This window comes from Leptidea sinapis, chromosome 29 (assembly GCF_905404315.1).
Source record: "Leptidea sinapis chromosome 29, ilLepSina1.1, whole genome shotgun sequence".
Classification (NCBI taxonomy): Eukaryota; Metazoa; Arthropoda; class Insecta; order Lepidoptera; family Pieridae; genus Leptidea; species Leptidea sinapis.
In genome coordinates this window covers 8,711,261-8,730,761 of record NC_066293.1, presented here as the reverse complement: position 1 = coordinate 8,730,761, position 19,501 = coordinate 8,711,261, and the positions used below count along the sequence as shown (strand labels likewise).

The following is a 19,501-nucleotide window of genomic DNA, read 5'->3' as shown; positions in this document are numbered from 1 at the left end:
TATGTGCGAGGGAAGCAATGCCTGGTCCATGTGTCATGTTTCACAAAGTGACATACAAATCGCGAGTGTAAGTCGTCATGCACACTAAAGTAATAAACCTAATAACAAGGCTGTTTGCGCATGCTAAAGTCACTCCATTATCACAGTGGACAGCGTATAAATTGGAAGTTAAGCTAAAATTATTGTCGCAGGAATTAATTTAAATGATTTGATATAAATAAAAAAAGGTTAGGTACGATATAATATTTATTATATTATTATTTATATAATTCCAGGAGATTGAATGAAATCCCCTTCGTTTCAAGGCGTGACTATTTCAACAGAATTCTTGATCAGTCTCATAAACTCTTGCACAGATATCTACAAAAATAATAACGTAAAAATACTTAATACATATTTAATTGTTAAGAAAAAATTTAATTAATTGAATATCAGACGACCACAGGTTTGAAGTATATGTACTTTATCTTCATATAACCCAAATTTTGAGAAACCTCTTAAGTTATTAGAATATAATTATTATAATAAAAAAAACTCTTGCGGGTGGAATTTCATAAATGATTTCTACTCTGCGAAAGAAATATTCCTACCAAATTTCAAGTCTCTACGCCTTATGTCTCCAGAGATATCGTTAAGAGTCAATACATAGGTGGAAATCTTTTCAATATATTATATTGTATATTTTTTATTACTATTATTTGTTACTATTACTGGAAATATCTTATAAAGATTATCTGTTTTGACGTTGTAACTATAGCAAATAATGTCGTAAATACAAAATGAATAAAAAATTCAAAATATGACTATTGAACCTTGAAAAGATTTTTTTTTGTGACAATAAGGGACGACACGAGCAGGAAGTTCACCTGATGGTAATTGATCCGTCCTGCCCATTACAACGCAATGCCACTCAGGATTATTGAAATCCCCAAAAATTCTGAGCGCTACTACAATTGCGCTCGTCACCTTGAGACATAAGATGTTAAGTCTCGTTTGCCCAGTAATTTCACTATCTAAATCGCGACTATCTAAAAACAATAATTATTTCTTATTACTGCTTCACGGCAGAAAAAGGCGCCGTTATAATCTAGCAGTCATCCTGTGAAGAAGCCTCCTTCTGGTAAATGCCCTTCGTCGCTTCTTCCTATTTAATTCGTCATTAAAGGCGAGTGCACACGGTTCTGGCTTTGCGCCTTCTATTTTCATGTACAAAAAGGCGTACTGTAATTTATTTTTAATTTAACAAATCAAATACCCTTACATATCCATCATAATCTTTATCGGCATCATCAATCATTTCTTCAATTTCTTCATCAGATAAATTGATACCCAAAATTTCTGTGACCTTTTTGAGATTCTCAGCACTTATGAAACCTGTGTAATATATAAATAAAAACATTGTGCGCACAATAAAATTTTAAGGATTATGTTATGTATGCATATAGTTTATTATACATTATGGAAATCGGGCTCTTTTCTAGCGTCAGCAAAAAAGCTAGTAGGTATTCAATTTAAATTAATACTACTTTTATTTTGGACCAGTGAAATCATATCGGCGTTCGGCGCAATTGCCCATCCTTTTAAGTTAGGAATATCCACATGTTGTCTGTACATGTCTCAGACGCCATCTCCAAGAGCGAAAGTCGATATTATCGTCGTGCCACGTATTTCTATATACTCTCTATTAACGCGTTTCCACACGGCGATGCGACGAGTGGCAATGTGCACGCGTAACGTCGTCGTATTGCCGCAGTTTTGTCGCTACTGACGATAGAAACGCGGACTCGTCGTGATTCTCTCGCTCGTGGAGACAACTCCTTATCTATAATATTTTAATGGCTAAAGGTATTAGACATTAAAGGTATTAGAAATTAGACGAGAAATATACTATAAAAAGTGAATATTTAAGAATAGTACCACAGTCATCCATATCAAAGAGGCGAAAACTCTTCATGATATCACCATCACTATCCAATGACATTATCTTCCTCATTATAGCCGCTTCAAAATTCTCGAAACTCAGTTTTCCCGTCTGTCCTTTATCAACGCCTGCTATCATCTTCGATAATTCTTCACCAGTTGGTTCATAGCCTATATGTAGTAAGTTTAACATTTTAATCCATTTCGTGGTTTGATATTTCAACGGATATTTGGTGACCTATTTAGGTTATTCAATCCATCTATCAGATGTCTTACCTATCGGTAATTTTTAGATTGGTATTTGCATAAATGTGACAGTTACATAAGGATTTGGGTATTCATTAATTTGAAAACGACTGTAAGTCTATTTGAATAAATCTATGAATCTCTTCGTTAAAACGTGTCGCGTAGGCGTGTCTATTTAATCGTAAGCTATGAGTGTAACAGTCTACGTATTAGGATGTATTAGGGGTATAATTTTAATTTGATGAGTGATGGCAATGAAAAACATAAAATATACAGAATAATTCAAGCAATACAATCGGGTTCCCATTCACAAATCTCTCAAATGTTAGAAAAATTACCTATCATACTGATGCCCCGTCTTTCAAGTATGGCCGGGTTCGCATAATATTATAATGAATGACAGCTGAGGGACGAAGGGAGAGAGTGTGTGAGAAGGCGAATAAAAGAAAACGCTGTCCAAAATCATAAAGGACTCTCATTTCATTCATCATTCATCATCATCTCTGTAAAGACATTGTTAAAGTGAAACTTTTATTACATAATCTCAAACTTTTCCGCCTGTGTGTTGCATGTCGCGTGACGGTGTGGCGGTGCCGCAGCAGCTGACCGTGTAGTGTATAGACTATTGAATGAAACCCTTATAAAATATTGTTTTCAGTTTTTTTTAATATGTGTATATAATCTAAGTAATTGTTAAGTATTATGTATGCCGTACTCTCCCTGATTAAAAATGTTGATTGAAAAGTATTGGGAATCAGTCACCCCATGTAAACTGTATATCTATATATACATGAAAAAGAATTAAAAGTATTCAAAAGTATTCGAATTTCATCATTTTTAATCCTTTTCAATTAACATTATTAGCAAGGGCTAAGACTCAGAGTTTAATAAAAATATTAGTTGGAGACTTAGTCTATTTTTATTATTTCCCATTATCATTCCAATTTTCCAAGTATAAAATTAACATGATAAAGTGATTTTTATACCCTTAATCGAATATTATTCCAAAAATTTTTAGTTAAATGTCTACAAGGTGAAATAAAGTTTCACTTTTACTGTGGTTTCATAAAACCACACAATCCTTTTTTTATGTTTGTTTATGAACATAAACAAAAAATGAATTGCTTTTCCGATAATATATTTGCATCCAGTCCTACGATGTCTAATAAAGCTGAGACGTGATTTACGGCGACCCCAAACAAATAAGGATTAACTAATTGTAATAACCTAGAGCCTTGATTGCCACACGAAAATCTTCAGCCTTTATTTTTCCATCGCCGGAGTAGTCGAGAAGGTTAAACGCTTCACGTAGATCATTTTTCTGAAACAAAAGATATTAAAAATGTTATTTTAGAGGGTTCTTTAGGGTGGCTAATACACCATGTGAAATAAATAAATGCACTCAGCATTTCGCTATTTCTGCAGAAACAAAACCATTGATTTGAAGTCGATAGTTGACAGATTTTCTAATATAAATCTACGAAATAACGGAAAAATAATTTGTTTTAACCATCCAAAACGGACGTTGCTAACGAAATTCTACATACCTGTTCTTTAGTGAGAAATAATTTTGGTTTCACTTCAGCATTATATACGACAAACTGCTCTTTATTTACTCCGTCTTCATTATTAGATAATTCTATCGTTGTCGATAAATCTAAATTTATATTCTCCATATCGGAATAGAGAGTCTTGTTACGTTGATTTTTGAAAATCGATACATATTGATATTGACTAAACAAACCAACGTGATATTAATAGCAACGGTTTTATTGGTGAACTCCTTATATTTTTTTTATCAAAGATCGTATTAAAAGGTTACAATAGTCTCATATTACATAGTATTTTTTAATATATTTATAAAAAAAATAATACTTATATTCGATCTTAAATTATCTATTTCGCCTAGGATATTTTTGTCTCTTATCCTAGTCTCAAGAAAATGTCCGAAAAGCGGCAAATAGAATATTTATTTATATTAACTTTTACCTGTGTAGTAGTTAGAACTAAACGGGCGCAAACCTCGAATTCACTTGATTCTGGTTCTGGCTCCGCTTCTCCTTCAATGTCTTCATGAATTTCATCTGGATTCATTTTATTCAAATAAATATAAAATAATTCTGCTTAAAACTGTAGAAGTTTTAAGCAGAAAAATTGTAGAATATAATATGTCAGCTATGATTTCAGTTTACAGCTGATTACTGATGACTTGAGAGTTTGAAAAGAGAACTAAATAAAAATTATTTAGTATGATAACAAATTCTTCACTGGTAACAAATTTTAACCAGAGACACACCAGAGAGCAGAATAGAATAATATATTAAAAAGTGGAACGCGACATTTGTTTGTGACGTTATCTGTTATTTAAATTGTCATTCTTTACTGTAATTTGTATTTGAGGTTATAGTTTATACTTAATAGCGGTAAAAGACGCTAAATCATTTAAATAAATCAATAAATTACAAACTTTAAACATGAAACTAGTACGTTTTCTAATGAAACTCAGCCACGAGACTGTAACTATTGAATTGAAGAATGGCAGTGTTGTTCATGGAACTATCACCGGCGTCGATGTCGCCATGAACACTCATCTAAAAGCAGTAAAAGTAACTTTGAAAAACAAAGAAGAATTGCAGTTGGAAACGTTAAGTATACGTGGAAACAACATAAGGTATTACTTGCTACCTGATAGTTTACCATTAGAGACGTTGTTGATAGATGATGCGCCTAGAGGCAAAGGGAGGAGAGAAGGGTTCCAGAGAGGTGGTGGTGGTTCTCGAGGAGGTAGAGGCAGAGGCCGCGGTGGCAGAGGAGGACCCCGAGGTGGACGTGGGGGCCGTGGTCGTGGCCGTCGATAATCTAATATATGTTAGTTATAAGTTTCCTGTGATTACATTAATTCCTACCAATTTCATGTTTTATTTCTATCTCAATCTCACTGGTAAGAATTAGGTTAAATTCCGAAGTGTATTTTGTATTAATAAGAAGCTGATTTTATTTTTGTAACAAATACTAAGTGTGAAATAAAAAACATGTAAGAAAATACATAATTTCATTAAAACCTTTCAGATTGCAGATCGGTCAATGAGACATTGAAAATTAACTACTTGTCTGCATTATACATTGCTTATATAATTGTATGGTAATTTTTTAAGGAATATTATAAAATCCACTAGTTAATTTTTAACAACACCAGAGGAATAAGTTTTGTTGTCTTTTTAAACCTATATCTAAACCTGGAAAGATTGAAGTAATTTCCAAAGTTTTCCAACATAAATCAAATAAGTACTAATTTTGCAAAAAAAGAATATAACTGTTTATATCTCATACATTTTACACCATCTAGCAAATGCTTTCCAGCAGGGGGTGGACCTTTGGTTTAGGGCTGTGGGATGCTTGATGCCTATTAATCAATCACAACAAATAAAATTTGAAAAACAAAATTATATGAACGATGTGGGATTCGAACCCACGACCTCCGGTGTTCCGTGCCAGTGCTCTAACCAACTGAGCTAACCGTTCGAGTACCGCCTCGTTATAAAATTCTGTTTGCTTTGTTCAATTCTCAGGTTGTGGCTTCATCTACAGGATCTACTTTACAGTTGATAACCTGCTCAACCTTGGGTTTATAAAAATATTGGTATTTGCATATTGGGAAATTGACTTGAGATGTCACTCTTGTAAATCTAAACAATATGTTAAGTTCTTAAAGTGATAACCCTCACTTCTAGGATTAATACACAAATAAAGTTTTTTGGGGCATTATGATGAAGGTATAGGAATGAAGAACACAGTAAAATACATTTTATTAAATATAATTATGACTTTGTCACACAAATGGGAAATGTAGGTCATTATTCCAAAAGAAATCAAAAGGTTTTGGTACAGTAATTCTTTGTCTTGATATTGTGTTATGAACTTGGGGCCCTTTACACCCCCAACTTTAGGACAAAAACCCCTGTTTGCACCATATTATGATATATTGATGGGTTTTAATATCTTCATCTAAATTGATATTGATTTTTCTGAGTTGTGGACTGTATTATATTTTGTTTCATAGCACTGGTAGATGAATGAAATGTGACTAGTTACAGCACCTTCATACTGAAACATACATACTACTGCTTGTTAGAAAAAAGTTACAGACCCCCTTTTAGTTTGCGCTCCGTGCAACACTTGTATTTGGCAATCAGTGCAAATCAATTTTAACATCTAGTTTAATATCAGGATATGTTGAAATGGAACAATCATTTATTTAATTAAGTCAAAATAACACTAATTATAAATTTCAAAGATTTGCCACAAAGATTTTCCTGTAACACCAGAGAAATCCCAAGAGTGTTGCCAGCCTTTTACAAGAGTATACACACTTTTTCAATGGTGCCTACGTCATATCGTTCAGGAAATGATGTACAAGGAAGCTCATTCCACAGCTTGGTTATATGTGGAAGAAACTTCCTTGAAAATCTCACTGTGGAGGAACGCAAAAAGGGGGGATGATATCCAAGCATATGGTGTGTTGTGTCTAGGTGGAATGGCAGGCACAGGTCTCCGACAATTCCAGCAGCTGCACATGGTCAAATGGTTCGATCTGATGCTGGGCACCAGACCAGAGATAAGACAAATGCTCCAAATGTGGCCCGACCCGAGCATTGTACTACAGTGCATACTAGCATATTGTATTGAATATAATGGTTTTGTACTATAATAGGTTAGCTAGGGTTAAGGACTCCTTCACAGGCCTTGATATTCATTTTACAATAAAATTCCAGACTAAGTACTAGGACTTACTGAGCACAAATTTAAGAATATTTCACCTTGTTTGACAAAGAGGGACTTGGGCATACTAAAGCAGTATGCAAATAGCAGATTATATAGAAGATAAAACATGATTTTTGACTAGTTCTGCGCAGGCCACCTAAAATTGTATATTATTATTTAAAGTAGGCTTAAGTGCAGGGGCATGCAATGTGCATTTTATTTAGGCATTTATATTTTTAAGTTTTAGCTTTAAAACCATAAAATTGACATGTCGAGAGTAAATCACAACCTCTTGGCATTATGTGTGTGATACCTATTATATTATTATTAAGGTAGGTACTTGTATCTACAGTACCTACCTTGCTAGAAAAGCAATGCACACCTATGTTTACTTGTTATATCATTTAAAAGATGGGCTGTGAGTTTTGTTTCCAGTTCAAAACTCCTTTACAAACTGATGTAGTTTCATGACATTTACCAATTGTTGTTCCAATATGTTTTTATTACTTTCATAAGGTGAATAATTTATTTCTGTCCTATCATAACATTGCATTTGATTCTGTAAACCACATATTACATACCTACATCCTAAGGTGCCTACAATAATACATAAGAATAATCAAAGAAATATAGAGGAACTCCACAGACGGACAAAAAAGTAGAAGAGGAATTTAAGATGGGGAAAGGTGTTAGACAGGGCGATCCACTCTTGCCAAAGATATTTTCTGCAGTACCTAGGTACTTGATTATGACTTCAGAAATCTAAATTGTGATAAATGTGAAAAGCTTATCCAAGATTTGGACATGACCTGAATCTTTGGAGCGAAATGCGGAAGTATTCAAGCCATGAAACGGTTAACGGGTTGGCGTTACCGTTTTTTTCTGGATGAGGAGGAAAAATGAGTGTACGGGTCACCTGATGTTAAGTGATCACCGCCGCCCACATTCTCTTGCAACACCAGAGAAATCTCAAGAGCGTTGCCAGCATTTATGGAAAGTGTACGCGCTTTTTTTAAGGCACGCATGTCGTATCGTCCCCGAAAACCTTAAAGGAAGCGCATTCCATAGCTTTGTTGTATGTGGATGAAAGTTTTTGTAGTGAAAAACCGCATTCCTCCGCAATGCGGTTTTCAAGGAACCACACATCCAGATGGTGGGGATGATATCCTATTTTATGGAGTGTTGTGCAAAGATGGAATTCGGCGGCAGGAATAAGGTGACTCAGCTCTTCGGAACACTTCTTGTGATAAATGCGGGAGAAGACATACAGTGAAGCGACGTCTCTACGTAACGCCCAGTGATCTAGCCGTCCACAGAGCACTAGGTGAGCACGACAATTTGAGCAGCTATGTGTTGCACGCAGTCATAGGGTTCGAGCTGATACTGGGGTGTGCCAGACCAGAGATGACAGCAATACTCCATATTTGGCCGGACCTCCGGTTTGTAGAGAGTTAAAATTTGGGCCGGCTTGAAGTATTGCCGTGCTTTATTTATGACGCCCAGCGAACCCAATTTGGCTTTGCTCTCCAGATGACCAGGTAGAAATATATAGGTATCATCACTGCTTAGGCTAAAGTATTGGGTAGTTTCTTCATGTAGCATAGATAAGTAAATCTATCATAGCATTGCATTATTAAAAACTTACAAAGTAATTTTGGGTTTTTCCTTTTGTCAACATTTAGGTATGTATTCTGTGTTGTACAGAAAAATGATTTAGAAAAATTATGTCAAATTTACAGTTAAATAATTCAATGAAACACCATAAAAATTGCATAAGTGATATATTGTTCATTTAATTGGGTAAGAACCAGATTAATTAATTAAGATGCATTAAGTAAAAGGTAATTTCTAGCCTTTAGGATTTATTGGGGCTTACATTAACAGGAGTGACAATTTTATCATACAAATGCTCTCGACTCTTTTTTCCTTGGTTTCTAAGCCTAGATCAAAATTATTTTCAAATAAGATTAATATCATTATTATCTGTGTTTCTGTTATGCTATTTTTGATGTTTTCGTTTTTATAAGTGCTAATTGGGGCGTAATTCGACAGCAATAAGCGAAAAAACCTTGATCATTTATACGTCTAAAATCTAGATAGAATGTCACAGCTGTGAAAACGTCGAAAAGAAAACAAAAGTCAAAATTGAGGTTGACTGTTAATCTCTATTTTGAGCAATGAACGCACACTAACACAAAGTAATCAACCTGGCCTGTTTACAGCCGTTGTTTAGCAGGCAAAGGCTGTATCTAGACGTATATTTTTTGACAATAAGGGACGAGATGAGTAGGACGTTCAGCTGATTGTACCTAACTGATACGCAATGCAATGTCAATGAAGTTGACTTCATAGTACGTAGGTACCTACATAACCATAGGGTTATGATTAAAGAAAGAGGAGGTGTGGTGCGATGGTATGTTTTGGCAGCAGGATTCAAGTCAAATAGTTCTTCCTTTCTTCTTTCAACGCCAAGTGATTGACCTACAAAGAAGTTCACAGATTATTGTATACCCCATTATTCAAGCAGCTCTGCGTTGCATGAGGTCAAATGTTTCTTTTTTTTTTATAGAAGTAGGAGGGAAAAGAGCGTACGGGTCAGTTAGTTATACTTCTACTACAGAAATAGGTGTGGCGGCCGTACTGCCCCGGGCGAACACTGCATATACAGTTAGTTATACTGCTGCTACAGAAATAGGTGTGGTGACAGTACTGCCCCGGACGAACACTGCACATACAGTTAGTTATACTGCTACTACACAAATAGATATGGTGGCAGTACTGCCCCGTACGAAAACTGTACATACAGTTATTACAGCCGTTTTAATTTTCAGAATGGAGAAACCGGGGATTACAAAAAAGTGTGGCGCTGAAACAGAAGAAAACCTACCATCGCCTATGAGGGACTTGAAGCCATCCGAGGTGATGATAAACTTATGGAGTTAAATTTATATTTAAATTTAAGCATTATTGCTTAAGCAGGAGATGCATATTTCCTCTGGTTTTCGGCATTTTCCTCCGCTGCACCTGCCCCCTTAGATGCCTTCAAAGTTTGAATAAAATTACAGAGAGTGAAAAACAGCGCTGATAAATTTGAAGAGAACCAAGAGCGCTACGAAAGTCACGGGAGACGCAGCCATGACAGCATCGAGAGGGTTCGGAGACACAACCAGGCCTGTCCGAAACTCTACGACGAGCTGGAAAAGCGCAAGTCCTTGGCCAATGTGATTATTTAGATACACAAATTTGATATGAATTAAAATACATGGACGATTCGGGACTCGACCTGCGCCTATCGGGCTCCGTCGCGCTCTTAACAACTAAGCCAACTGTCCGAGTGACGCATCGACCGAAATTTTGGTATGTCTTGTTCAACTCTCAGGTTGTGGCTCCATCGATAGAATCTGCAGTTGATAACCTGCTCAAGCCCAATAACTTCATATTAGGATATTGACTTGAGGTGTCACACTTGCAAATCTGAACAGTTTGTTATTTTTAACTGGTACCCCTCACTTATACGATTATTTAGCTTTTGAAACTTGCAGCTAGTCGAATATTATACCTTAAGTGTTACTCCGCTAAGTATTGTTGGCTTTCGCCATGGTCGGGCGGTGCCACGATCACTCTGTGGGCGATGTTCTAGTATACCTAACACATAGATGGGCGGCGGCGATTGAAAGCAAGGCAGAAGCCTTGGCAGTTAGCCTGGAGATATTGCATTTCACACGGGGAGTGTTCTGAAGAGCTCGTTCACCTAATTCCTATCGCCGAATTCCAACTTCGCACAACACGCCACAAATTAGGATATCATCTCCACCATCCGGATGACTAGCGTTCCCCCACAGTGCAGTTTTCAAGTAACTTTCTTCCACGCAAGCACATTCCACAACCAAGCTGTGGAATGTGCTTGCTTGTGCAGTATTTCTACCAAGATTATACGATATGGGTACCTCCAAAAAAGGAGGCACACTTTTCCAAATGACCGCCAACGCTCCTGTGATTCCTCTGGTGTTGCAAGAGAATGTAGACGGCGGTGATCACTAAACATCAGATGACCCGTACGTTCGGTAAATAAAAGCTATTGATGGGTACAGTCAGAAATCACATGCTCATTTCATGAATACAAAAATAAGAGCAAAGTTTGATAAGAATAATGTAGAAAATGTATTCAATTAGGCGTTAGTTTGCGGAAATCCATAATTATCTAAATGCCTCTAAACGGCGAAATGTGTTGTATTGGTTGAAGTAGAGTTTTCTCATTCTAGAAGTGTCTACGAATTGGCTGAGAAAGTAGGTAAATGATAATTATTATATTGGTGTGAAGCCACCCTCATTTGTAAAAAGGGGAGTCCCATCCCCCCCCCCCCTGAAATGCAAAGACTGACGAGTGACGAGAAACTCATGAATGTGTTGGTACTGCCACGAACTCGAGTTAGCAGGGATTTATTTATTTATTTATTTATTAGAAAAGGCTTACCAACTAGACATACAATTAATATTATGACTACTTATAATGATACATTTCTTATATTTAATATTTTTATATCTAACTTATAGGTATGCACAGCGTTGCCTTCATTTATTATTGTAAGTTAAGTAATACTACTACAATATGTATGTTTACTATTACTAAAAACTATTATTCTATACATCCAAATTATAAGGGTTCAAAAGCGTATTTTTTAAAATTGCCAAATGTATTAAAATTTATTTCTATACTACTATTACTATGAAATTTACTGTTATATAATTTTGAGATAAGTTGGATAGGTGAATTTGACCCATAATTGTTTCTGAAGAATCGTATATGTACTGGCAGATATGTACTAATACGACAAGGATAAGGTGGTACACATAATCCAATCTTAGATAGAAGTAATGGACAGTCTAATTGATTATTTAATAACTTATATAAGAAAAGAATTTGTGACGCATTTCTTCGCAATTCTAAGGTTTTCATATTGAATAATTTTAATTTGTCTTTATAACTTATAATAGTGTAATTATTGGTGACGTAACTCAATTTGGATATAAATTTTTTTTGAACTGACTCAATCCTAGTGATGTACAGACTCAATCCTTTTTGTAATAGGGGTACCAAACTACCGAATTGTATTCAACCTGAGATCTTACAAGGGAATAGTATAGTATTTTAAGCCTAGGAATTGATGTGAAAGCCTTGGTGTTACGTAAGAAAAACCCAAGAATTTTAAAACTTTTGTGAGCTATTTTGTCAATATGTTTATCAAATCTCAACTCCTCGTCTACTATCTCCTCTCTAAATGACACCCAAATCATTGATATGGTTTATTTGTATGCCATCAACATGATATTTACTCTCCAATTTCTTTCGTTTCCTAGAAAATTTTATAAAATAACATTTGGACGCATTGAGTTCCATCAAATTATTATTACACCATAACATTACACGATGGATATCATTCTGTAGTTGCGTTTGATCCTCTGAACAAGTAACTGTACGATATATTTCTAAGTCATCTGCATATAACTCGTAATTTGATTCTTGAATACTTTTGGAAATATCGTTTATAAACAGTGTAAACAATAATGGTCCCAAATTAGAGCCTTGAGGAACGCCAGATGTTTGTTGAAATTCTCTAGATTGATACCCACTTATTTTAACTACTTGTGGTCGATGAGCTAAATATGATTCTAACCATACTAATACACTTTCTGAGAAGCAGTATGCATCTCTTAGCTTCTTTATTAGCAGGGTGTGGTCGACTTTGTCAAACGCCTTATTAAAATCTGTATACACAGCGTCAACCTCCTTATCATTGCTCATTTCAGTTATAACAGAATCAGTAAAACACAACAAATTTGTAAGGGTTGATCGTTTTTTAACGAAACCATGTTGTTTTTCACTTATTAAATGTTTAGTTTCCCATGAGATTTGGGAACAGACAAAAGATTCAAATATTTTGGCAGGAGTACTTAGTACAGTAATAGGTCTATAATTTTTAATATCCGATTTATTACCCTTCTTGAATATAGGTACCACCTTCCCTTTTTTCCATTCACTTGGAAATATACCATCCATTAGAGATTTATTATATATTATTGTTAAAGGTATCGATAATTCCGCAGCACAATTTTTATAGAATATGGGAGGTATACCATCACTTCCCGCACTTTTATTAATGACAAGAGACATTAACTTATTTTTAACTTCTGTTTCGCTTACCTGTAGGTGATTTGTACTCCTTTTATTAAATTTTGATGTAGTGTATCTATCCTTTTGTGGTGATACAATTTTTGACGTGTTATTATATATAGATGAAAAGAACTCAGCAAAAAAGTTTGCAATCTCAGTGCCATCGTTCGTTGAACTATCGTTTCATTTCATTAAAGATGGAATTACACTTGTATTACCTCTTTTAGATTTTATGTAAGACCAGAACATTTTTGGGTTTACTTTTATATTATCTTCTATTTTTTTTTATATATTTTTCATAAGAACTATTTATAAGTACACGAGATCTATCTTTTAATAAGTTATATTGTAGTTTATCCATTTCATTCATATATTTTTTGTAGCGTTTTCGTATCTTTTCTTTCTCATTCAACACTTGAATAAGGTTATGTGTGAACCAGGGAGGGTATTTATAATTTCGTTTGAATTGTTTAGGAACATGTAGTTTTATAAATTTATGTAAAATGGAATAAAATTTCGTTACCATAGCATCTACATCCATACAGCTACTTAATTCTGACAACCAGCTTATCGATGAAATTTCACTTTTTATTAATTCATATGCACCCTTGAAGAAATTGAGAGAATTTTCGGGATGCGCAACTTATTCTAATAATGAAAGCGAAACCATCGGATACCTCCGCTTACATCCCTGATGCACTGCAACGCCAAGGCGATCCCAGCAGTACCCTGAGTACATTATTATATTGCACACGTAGATCACTGGATGTGTAGAAATATTGGCATTATGCTTTTAAAAGTATAATCTTTAGTGATTTATGACATGCATGTTACACAAAAAAACCTACCTTGTGAGCGACCTGCGCTCCCTATCGATGTAGATAGAAAATTATCGACATAGAGAATTATATAATTGAGAAGTAAATGTTCCTTTAGCTCTGTAAACATTCTATATATCCATGCACACAATCTCCATTACATATTTTAAAACTATTTAATTATTTTTTTTTCTTTTAGATAACCGTTTCGAGAAAATCGTATCGAAATAGGAATTGTAACGATAAAGTAAAATCAATGAAATATCGGAAATGCAAAAATTGTAGTAGGTGTAAAAGACTGGGCATACCATCAAAGTCTAAAATATCAAAATTGTTTAAAGGAAAATATGATGTTAAAAGTGACAGACGTTCAAGAAAAAACAAACCGAGAAAAGATGGATTGAGTATAGGTCTATGCATAACAAGAAGTACACAGAGTCCGTATTTACTGGTGAAAAACAAAAAAATTGGATCCAATAATGGACAACATTTAAAAATGGAATGCGATGGCGCGGCGTTTGTGGCGGGAAATGAAACCACAGATATACCAGAAGCAGCTCCAGAGACGGCATCTTCCGTTCAGGAATCGAGGCAAGAATATTCTATTAATTCTAACAATACTTCTACAAAATATCCTGACTCAAGTATTGCGACGTTGAGTAGCTATAATAGTTATGTGTCTATTGATCAGGAGCCTATGGTGTAGCATCATACAGCCAGAATTCATTGCTTATAACACACTCTCCAGAAAGATCTTCTATGTACGGACCTTATTTTATATAGATTATTAGCTACAGCCAATATACAATACGAGTATACTTTAAGCATGTATATGATATTGAAGTAGATAAATAAATGAATTTAACGATAGCCCATTCGAATTCTAGAAAAATATTTTAAATTCTTAAACTGTGACAATAACTACCGAATTCTTTTTATGGCTCTGCACAGCATTATTCAGCCATTGCAATTGATTGACAGACCGATAGGGAAATACATTGTGAAAAATTCTATGTCATTGGTGTTTCCAAACGTTTCTGTGAAAAAAAATGTATAGTACATAGCATAATATTTTGTTTTATTTTTATTTGGGAAGGCTGTAGTTGAGTACCTAATAAGACTTACCGCAACACCATTTTTTTAAAAACACTTAAATATATTTATACACCATAGCATCTGAATATAGGAAAATTAATATACAGCGTGGCACTAAGTTAAAGTAAATAATTGAAATTATTTAATTAAGATAAAGGTATAACCGATTTACGGACAACAATGATCGTATAAGGTTTCCATCTTTTCCTTTTGAGGTACGTAACCCTAAACACAACAATGCAGTATTAAAAGAAACCTACAAACTTTTTTTTAAGAATAAAAGGTACCAGCTATTTTCTATACAAACATTCTCGACTCTTTTCGTATTGGGTTTTAACCCAAGATCAAAATTATTTCAAATAGACTCAATATCTTGTCATTCTGTTTTGTTTCTGATATTGGATAATTTATACGTCTAGATAGTCTTTTGCTGTTAGACAACCGATAAAACAGGCCAGGTTTAATAATTTAGTGTGCGTGACAAGCTACGTCTTACACTCGCGATTTGTATGACACTTTGTATTAATGTGCGTGTATTGGTCAAAATAGAGGTTAGTTCGAAACTCAATTTTTATCAACGTTTTCACATCTGTCACAGTCTACCTAGACGTATATTATACGTCTAGGTAGACTGTAAGACATAGTTTCGCACGGACACTAAACTAATAAACCTGGCCTGTTTTATCGGTTACTTATCTAACAGCAAGTGACTCTAGCTGTCTAGACGTATAAATTATCTAAGTAAAAACCAACAATTCGTAAGCTCATAGGTCTCATGGAACCCTAAAATCAATAGCATATGTAGATAATGACAATATATTTTGGTACGGTACACCCATGTACACCCATAGGCCATAACGCTACATCAGGTTTTGACCACTCAACATCCTTGAACATTTCATATTTATTTAGATAAATTATAAACCTATGTGCCAGTTAAAAGAAAGGTCAGAGTAAACTCCGAATATGTTTAGGCGAAACAGGTTGTTTTCCTGCATTCTGCGTATAATTATCACAACCTTACCTTGAGTCATCAGTCAATATCTGTACTTGAACGCAAGATGGCGTCTCGATTAATTCGCCGATGTTAAAAAGTTTCTACAAAAATTGGCGCGAATTCTTTGTTCAAATTCTGTCACTTTCTTTTTTTATTGGGAGTTTGAATACGGAGTATCAATACTAGTCTTTTTGCTCAAATACCATAGATTACATAAGTGTTAGAAATGAAGTGTTTTAAATTGTTAATATTGTGTTCGTTGGTGCAATTGGTGTGCTTGCAGGGCGTAGGGTCTGGATTGAATGGAAATTGTAAGTCATTTTAATAATAATAAATATTAAGGTCAATTCGGAATCCGATGTTTCTTGAGCAAATAGTTTATCATGTAAAAAATTGTCCAAATTAAGGAAAAAGTTGTAGTCGGTAGGGGTGAGGTCTAGCAAGTACGGAGTATGTCGGAGGGTTTTTATATATATACAGACGTTAGAGGTCTTGCGTTATCATCAACGATGATGAAGATGATCAAGGATGACGAGTCAGAGATGTCTCACTGCCTGTTGTTCCATCTGCTGTTATTTATTGACCGGATTTGAGGGAGGCTAATACTAACCATAACTTTTCCATGGATAAGCTTTTTTACGCCAATAAGGGACGAGACGAGCAGGATATTCAGCTGATTGTAATTGATATAATGCAGTGCCGCTCAGGATTCTTGAAAACCCTAAAAATTTTGTGGCGCTACAATTGCGCTCGTCACCTTGAGACATAAGATGTTAAGTCTCATTTGCCCAGTAATTTCACTAGCTACGGCGCCCTTCAGACCGAAACACAATAATGATTACTCATTACTGCAGCACGACAGAAAAAAGCGCCGTTGTCGCCTAATCTATACATATACAATCTAGCCGTCAACTTTTGCAAAGAAGTGTCTCTGGTCAGCTTGCTTTAGGCCATTATTGTGGCATTAGACCTGGAGTCAGCCATTGCGAAGTCTTCTTGCGGTTTTCGTACAGAATTCTGTTTTCATCACACGTCACAGTTCACCTTTAAATCCCTTCATTACTGTGCTGTTTCAACACGGCAAGGCAAGCTTTTTAATTTTACCAATTTTATGTCGAACGGGTCAAAGTTATGAGTAGGTATGCGAATATCAGACCATGCCGCTAATTCCTTGGTTGTTTGATGAGAATTGGCTTCTAGTATTATTCATTCAAATGCAAATATTTTTATTTTAAAATAGGATATGAAATCACTTTTTGAATTTTGAGAAACAAAAACTACCACCCATTTGAAAATGTATGCCTCAGACCTAAGAACAACGGGCGCAATATCTTTTACTTGTTCTGTGGCAGCAAGAATCTCTTCTTTTTTTATTTTATTTCGTCACAATATTACTTCATACAATATTTTTTTTATTAAATAGTCTGAGGGCGGTCGCTCCAATTCGAATCCAAACGTGGTATCATTTAGAAATTTATTATCTCTTTATACCGTAGTACCCTTTACCACATAGTTAAACATTTTTTAACAAATTAGAATTTTGAAAATTGAATCACAAGATTTTTAACAATTCTTTTGAATTTCGTAAAATATTTTCTAGGATCATTAGCTAATTAGAATTTTGAAAAATGAGTCAGTAGTTAACGCACGCAGCACGTAAGTAGCACTAATTTTGACAAATCAAAATTGTTCAAGCATTATGGGGCTGACAGTCTATCTTAATAATATATATAAATTACGTGATACGTTGTTTGTCCGCGATGGACTCCTAAACTAATGAACGGATTTAAATGGGCATTACTTCATGGAGTGCAGTTTGGTCCAACTTGAGAGATAGGATAGTGTTTATTTCGATTTGGGACCCATAATTATTTTTTATTTCCAATATTTGTTTTGTGTGGACATATTTTCTATGAGAGAATTTATTGACGCACGGTTTGACAGTTCCGCTGTGAAACAATTTCATTCTAACAACAGGGAGCATATTTACGAAATAATTTTTGATGTTTTGAAATATAAAACAGTTGTTTTTTTACTATCTACAGAACAACGTCTGTCGGGGCAGCTAGTAATATATATAAATTACGTGACACGTTGTTTGTCCGCGATGGACTCCTAAACTAATGAACGGATTTAAATGGGCATTACTTCATGGAGTGGCGTTTCGTTCAACTTGAGAGATATGATAGTTTTTATTTCGATTTGGGACCCATAATTATTTTTTATTTCCAATATTTGTTTTGCATGGCCATATTTTCTATGAGAGAATTTATTGACGCACGGTTTGACAGTTCGGCTGTGAAACAATTTCATTATAGAGACAACACGGAGAATTTTTTAAGAAATAATTCTTGATGTTTTGAAATATTATTGGCAAATTCCTATAAGACAGTATTTTTTTATTACCTACAGAACGACGTCTGTCGGGTCAGCTAGTAATAATAATAAATCTTTATTGCATATATCAAAATAGTATACGATACAATAATTATACAATTTTTTAAAATTCTTTAATTTAATCTGATAAAAGCAAAAAGAAAACAGCTTTGTGTGCAAAGCTATTTTCTATTTGCTTCCCGATGTGTCGAGAGCCAATGTGCTATCATTGGACTACGTAGGTCTTGGCCCACCACCTGGAGGATGCTGTTACAAGAGCTACGCAAACATTCCCAGAAGGAAGATATACACGCTCTGATAACAGCAAAGAAATCGGGCATTCCCGCCTCAGCGAACATGCTCGACGCGCTGCAGTACTTCGGAAACTTAAGTCTATAACTCTATGATAAAATAACAGTAATTGTTATTACAAGCATTTTAATATAGATTAAGGATTGGTCTCCGCTGTGCTACAACTACATTTTTTTTTAATGCAAATAAGGGACGAGACGAGCAGGACGTTTAGCTGATGGTAATTGATACGCCCTGCCCATTACAATGCAGTGTCGCTCGGGATTCTTGAAACACCCCAAAAATTCTGAACGGCACTACAACTGCGCTCGTCACCTTGAGACATAAGATGTTAAGTCTCATTTGCCCAGTTATTTCACTAGCTACGGCGCCCTTCAGACCGAAACACAGTAATGCTTACACATTACTGCTTCACGGCAGAAATAGGCGCCGTTGTGGTACCCATAATCTAGCCGGCATCCTGTGCAAAGGAGCCTCCCACTGGTCGCAAAGGAGCCTCCCACATGCCGCCATACCTAACAACAATAGCTTTTTTATTACGGCAACTATTAGATGCTTGTGTGCGTGGCATCTTGACACTCAATGGCATCTTTCAAATTTTGTAACATACGCTTCATGTTATAATATATAATATAATAATAATATTGACGCACTTTTTACACAAATTATCTTGCCCCAAGTTAAGCATATATAGCCTGTGTTATGGGTTACAAGACAACGATATATTTAATACATTATACTTACTTAAACATACATAAATTCATATAAACATACATAAATACATTTAAACATCCATGACTCGGA

At 35.0% G+C, this 19,501-nt stretch overlaps 5 protein-coding genes across 8 annotated transcripts in view; 3 read left to right on the top strand and 2 right to left on the bottom strand.

Moving 5' to 3' along the window:
* Nucleotides 1–233: 233 nt before the first annotated feature.
* LOC126973414 (uncharacterized) lies at nucleotides 234–4,354 on the bottom strand. Of its 3 annotated transcripts, none has more exons than XM_050820678.1 (5): nucleotides 4,156–4,354; nucleotides 3,394–3,487; nucleotides 1,918–2,091; nucleotides 1,262–1,374; nucleotides 234–360 (listed from the first exon to the last, which is right to left on the bottom strand). In XM_050820678.1, exons 1-5 carry the CDS (start codon nucleotides 4,258–4,260, stop codon nucleotides 301–303), a joined length of 546 nt encoding a protein of 181 aa, XP_050676635.1. In that variant the 5' UTR covers nucleotides 4,261–4,354; the 3' UTR covers nucleotides 234–300. The 3 variants fall into 3 exon arrangements, with proteins under 3 accessions (XP_050676635.1, XP_050676636.1, XP_050676634.1); XM_050820679.1 differs by having other exon boundaries at nucleotides 4,189–4,354; XM_050820677.1 differs by lacking the exon at nucleotides 4,156–4,354 and adding an exon at nucleotides 3,714–3,898.
* A 169-nt stretch (nucleotides 4,355–4,523) lies between these two features.
* On the top strand, nucleotides 4,524–5,075 carry LOC126973419 (small nuclear ribonucleoprotein Sm D1). The gene has a single exon (XM_050820686.1). The coding sequence runs from the start codon at nucleotides 4,641–4,643 to the stop codon at nucleotides 5,022–5,024; it is 384 nt and encodes a 127-aa protein (XP_050676643.1). The 5' UTR covers nucleotides 4,524–4,640; the 3' UTR covers nucleotides 5,025–5,075.
* Nucleotides 5,076–8,618: 3,543 nt separating this feature from the next.
* On the top strand, nucleotides 8,619–14,986 carry LOC126973412 (uncharacterized). Of its 2 annotated transcripts, none has more exons than XM_050820675.1 (4): nucleotides 8,619–8,727; nucleotides 9,759–9,846; nucleotides 9,993–10,148; nucleotides 14,117–14,986. In XM_050820675.1, the coding sequence occupies exons 2-4, from the start codon at nucleotides 9,760–9,762 to the stop codon at nucleotides 14,621–14,623; spliced, it is 750 nt and encodes a 249-aa protein (XP_050676632.1). In that variant the 5' UTR covers nucleotides 8,619–8,727; nucleotide 9,759; the 3' UTR covers nucleotides 14,624–14,986. The 2 variants fall into 2 exon arrangements, with proteins under 2 accessions (XP_050676632.1, XP_050676633.1); XM_050820676.1 differs by lacking the exon at nucleotides 8,619–8,727 and adding an exon at nucleotides 9,012–9,077.
* Nucleotides 9,036–19,501, bottom strand: part of LOC126973411 (uncharacterized) — a 139,271-nt gene continuing 128,805 nt past the window's right edge. Inside the window, exon 9 of the mRNA XM_050820674.1 lies at nucleotides 9,036–9,408. The gene's annotated coding sequence lies outside the window, so the exon portion shown is untranslated. The remainder of the gene's footprint in view (nucleotides 9,409–19,501) is intronic.
* Nucleotides 16,063–19,501, top strand: part of LOC126973382 (transferrin-like) — a 37,030-nt gene continuing 33,591 nt past the window's right edge. Inside the window, exon 1 of the mRNA XM_050820627.1 lies at nucleotides 16,063–16,320. Coding sequence (XP_050676584.1) covers nucleotides 16,236–16,320 — 85 coding nt within the window. The 5' untranslated portion in view covers nucleotides 16,063–16,235. The remainder of the gene's footprint in view (nucleotides 16,321–19,501) is intronic.

What these genes read in the sequence shown, in the direction of transcription:
- LOC126973414 (XM_050820677.1), bottom strand. Translation starts at nt 3,842, where the DNA reads ATGGAGAATATAAATTTAGATTTATCGACAACGATAGAATTATCTAAT. An exon ending in TGTGGCAATCAAGGCTCTAG is followed by an intron (nt 2,092 to 3,393) that starts GTTATTACAATT and finishes TACTACATATAG; the next exon opens with GCTATGAACCAACTGGTGAA. An exon ending in CTTTGATATGGATGACTGTG is followed by an intron (nt 1,375 to 1,917) that starts GTACTATTCTTA and finishes TATATTACACAG; the next exon opens with GTTTCATAAGTGCTGAGAAT.
- LOC126973412 (XM_050820675.1), top strand. Translation starts at nt 9,760, where the DNA reads ATGGAGAAACCGGGGATTACAAAAAAGTGTGGCGCTGAAACAGAAGAA. An exon ending in GGGACTTGAAGCCATCCGAG is followed by an intron (nt 9,847 to 9,992) that starts GTGATGATAAAC and finishes ATAAAATTACAG; the next exon opens with AGAGTGAAAAACAGCGCTGA. An exon ending in AGCGCAAGTCCTTGGCCAAT is followed by an intron (nt 10,149 to 14,116) that starts GTGATTATTTAG and finishes TTTTTCTTTTAG; the next exon opens with ATAACCGTTTCGAGAAAATC.
- LOC126973419 (XM_050820686.1), top strand. Translation starts at nt 4,641, where the DNA reads ATGAAACTAGTACGTTTTCTAATGAAACTCAGCCACGAGACTGTAACT.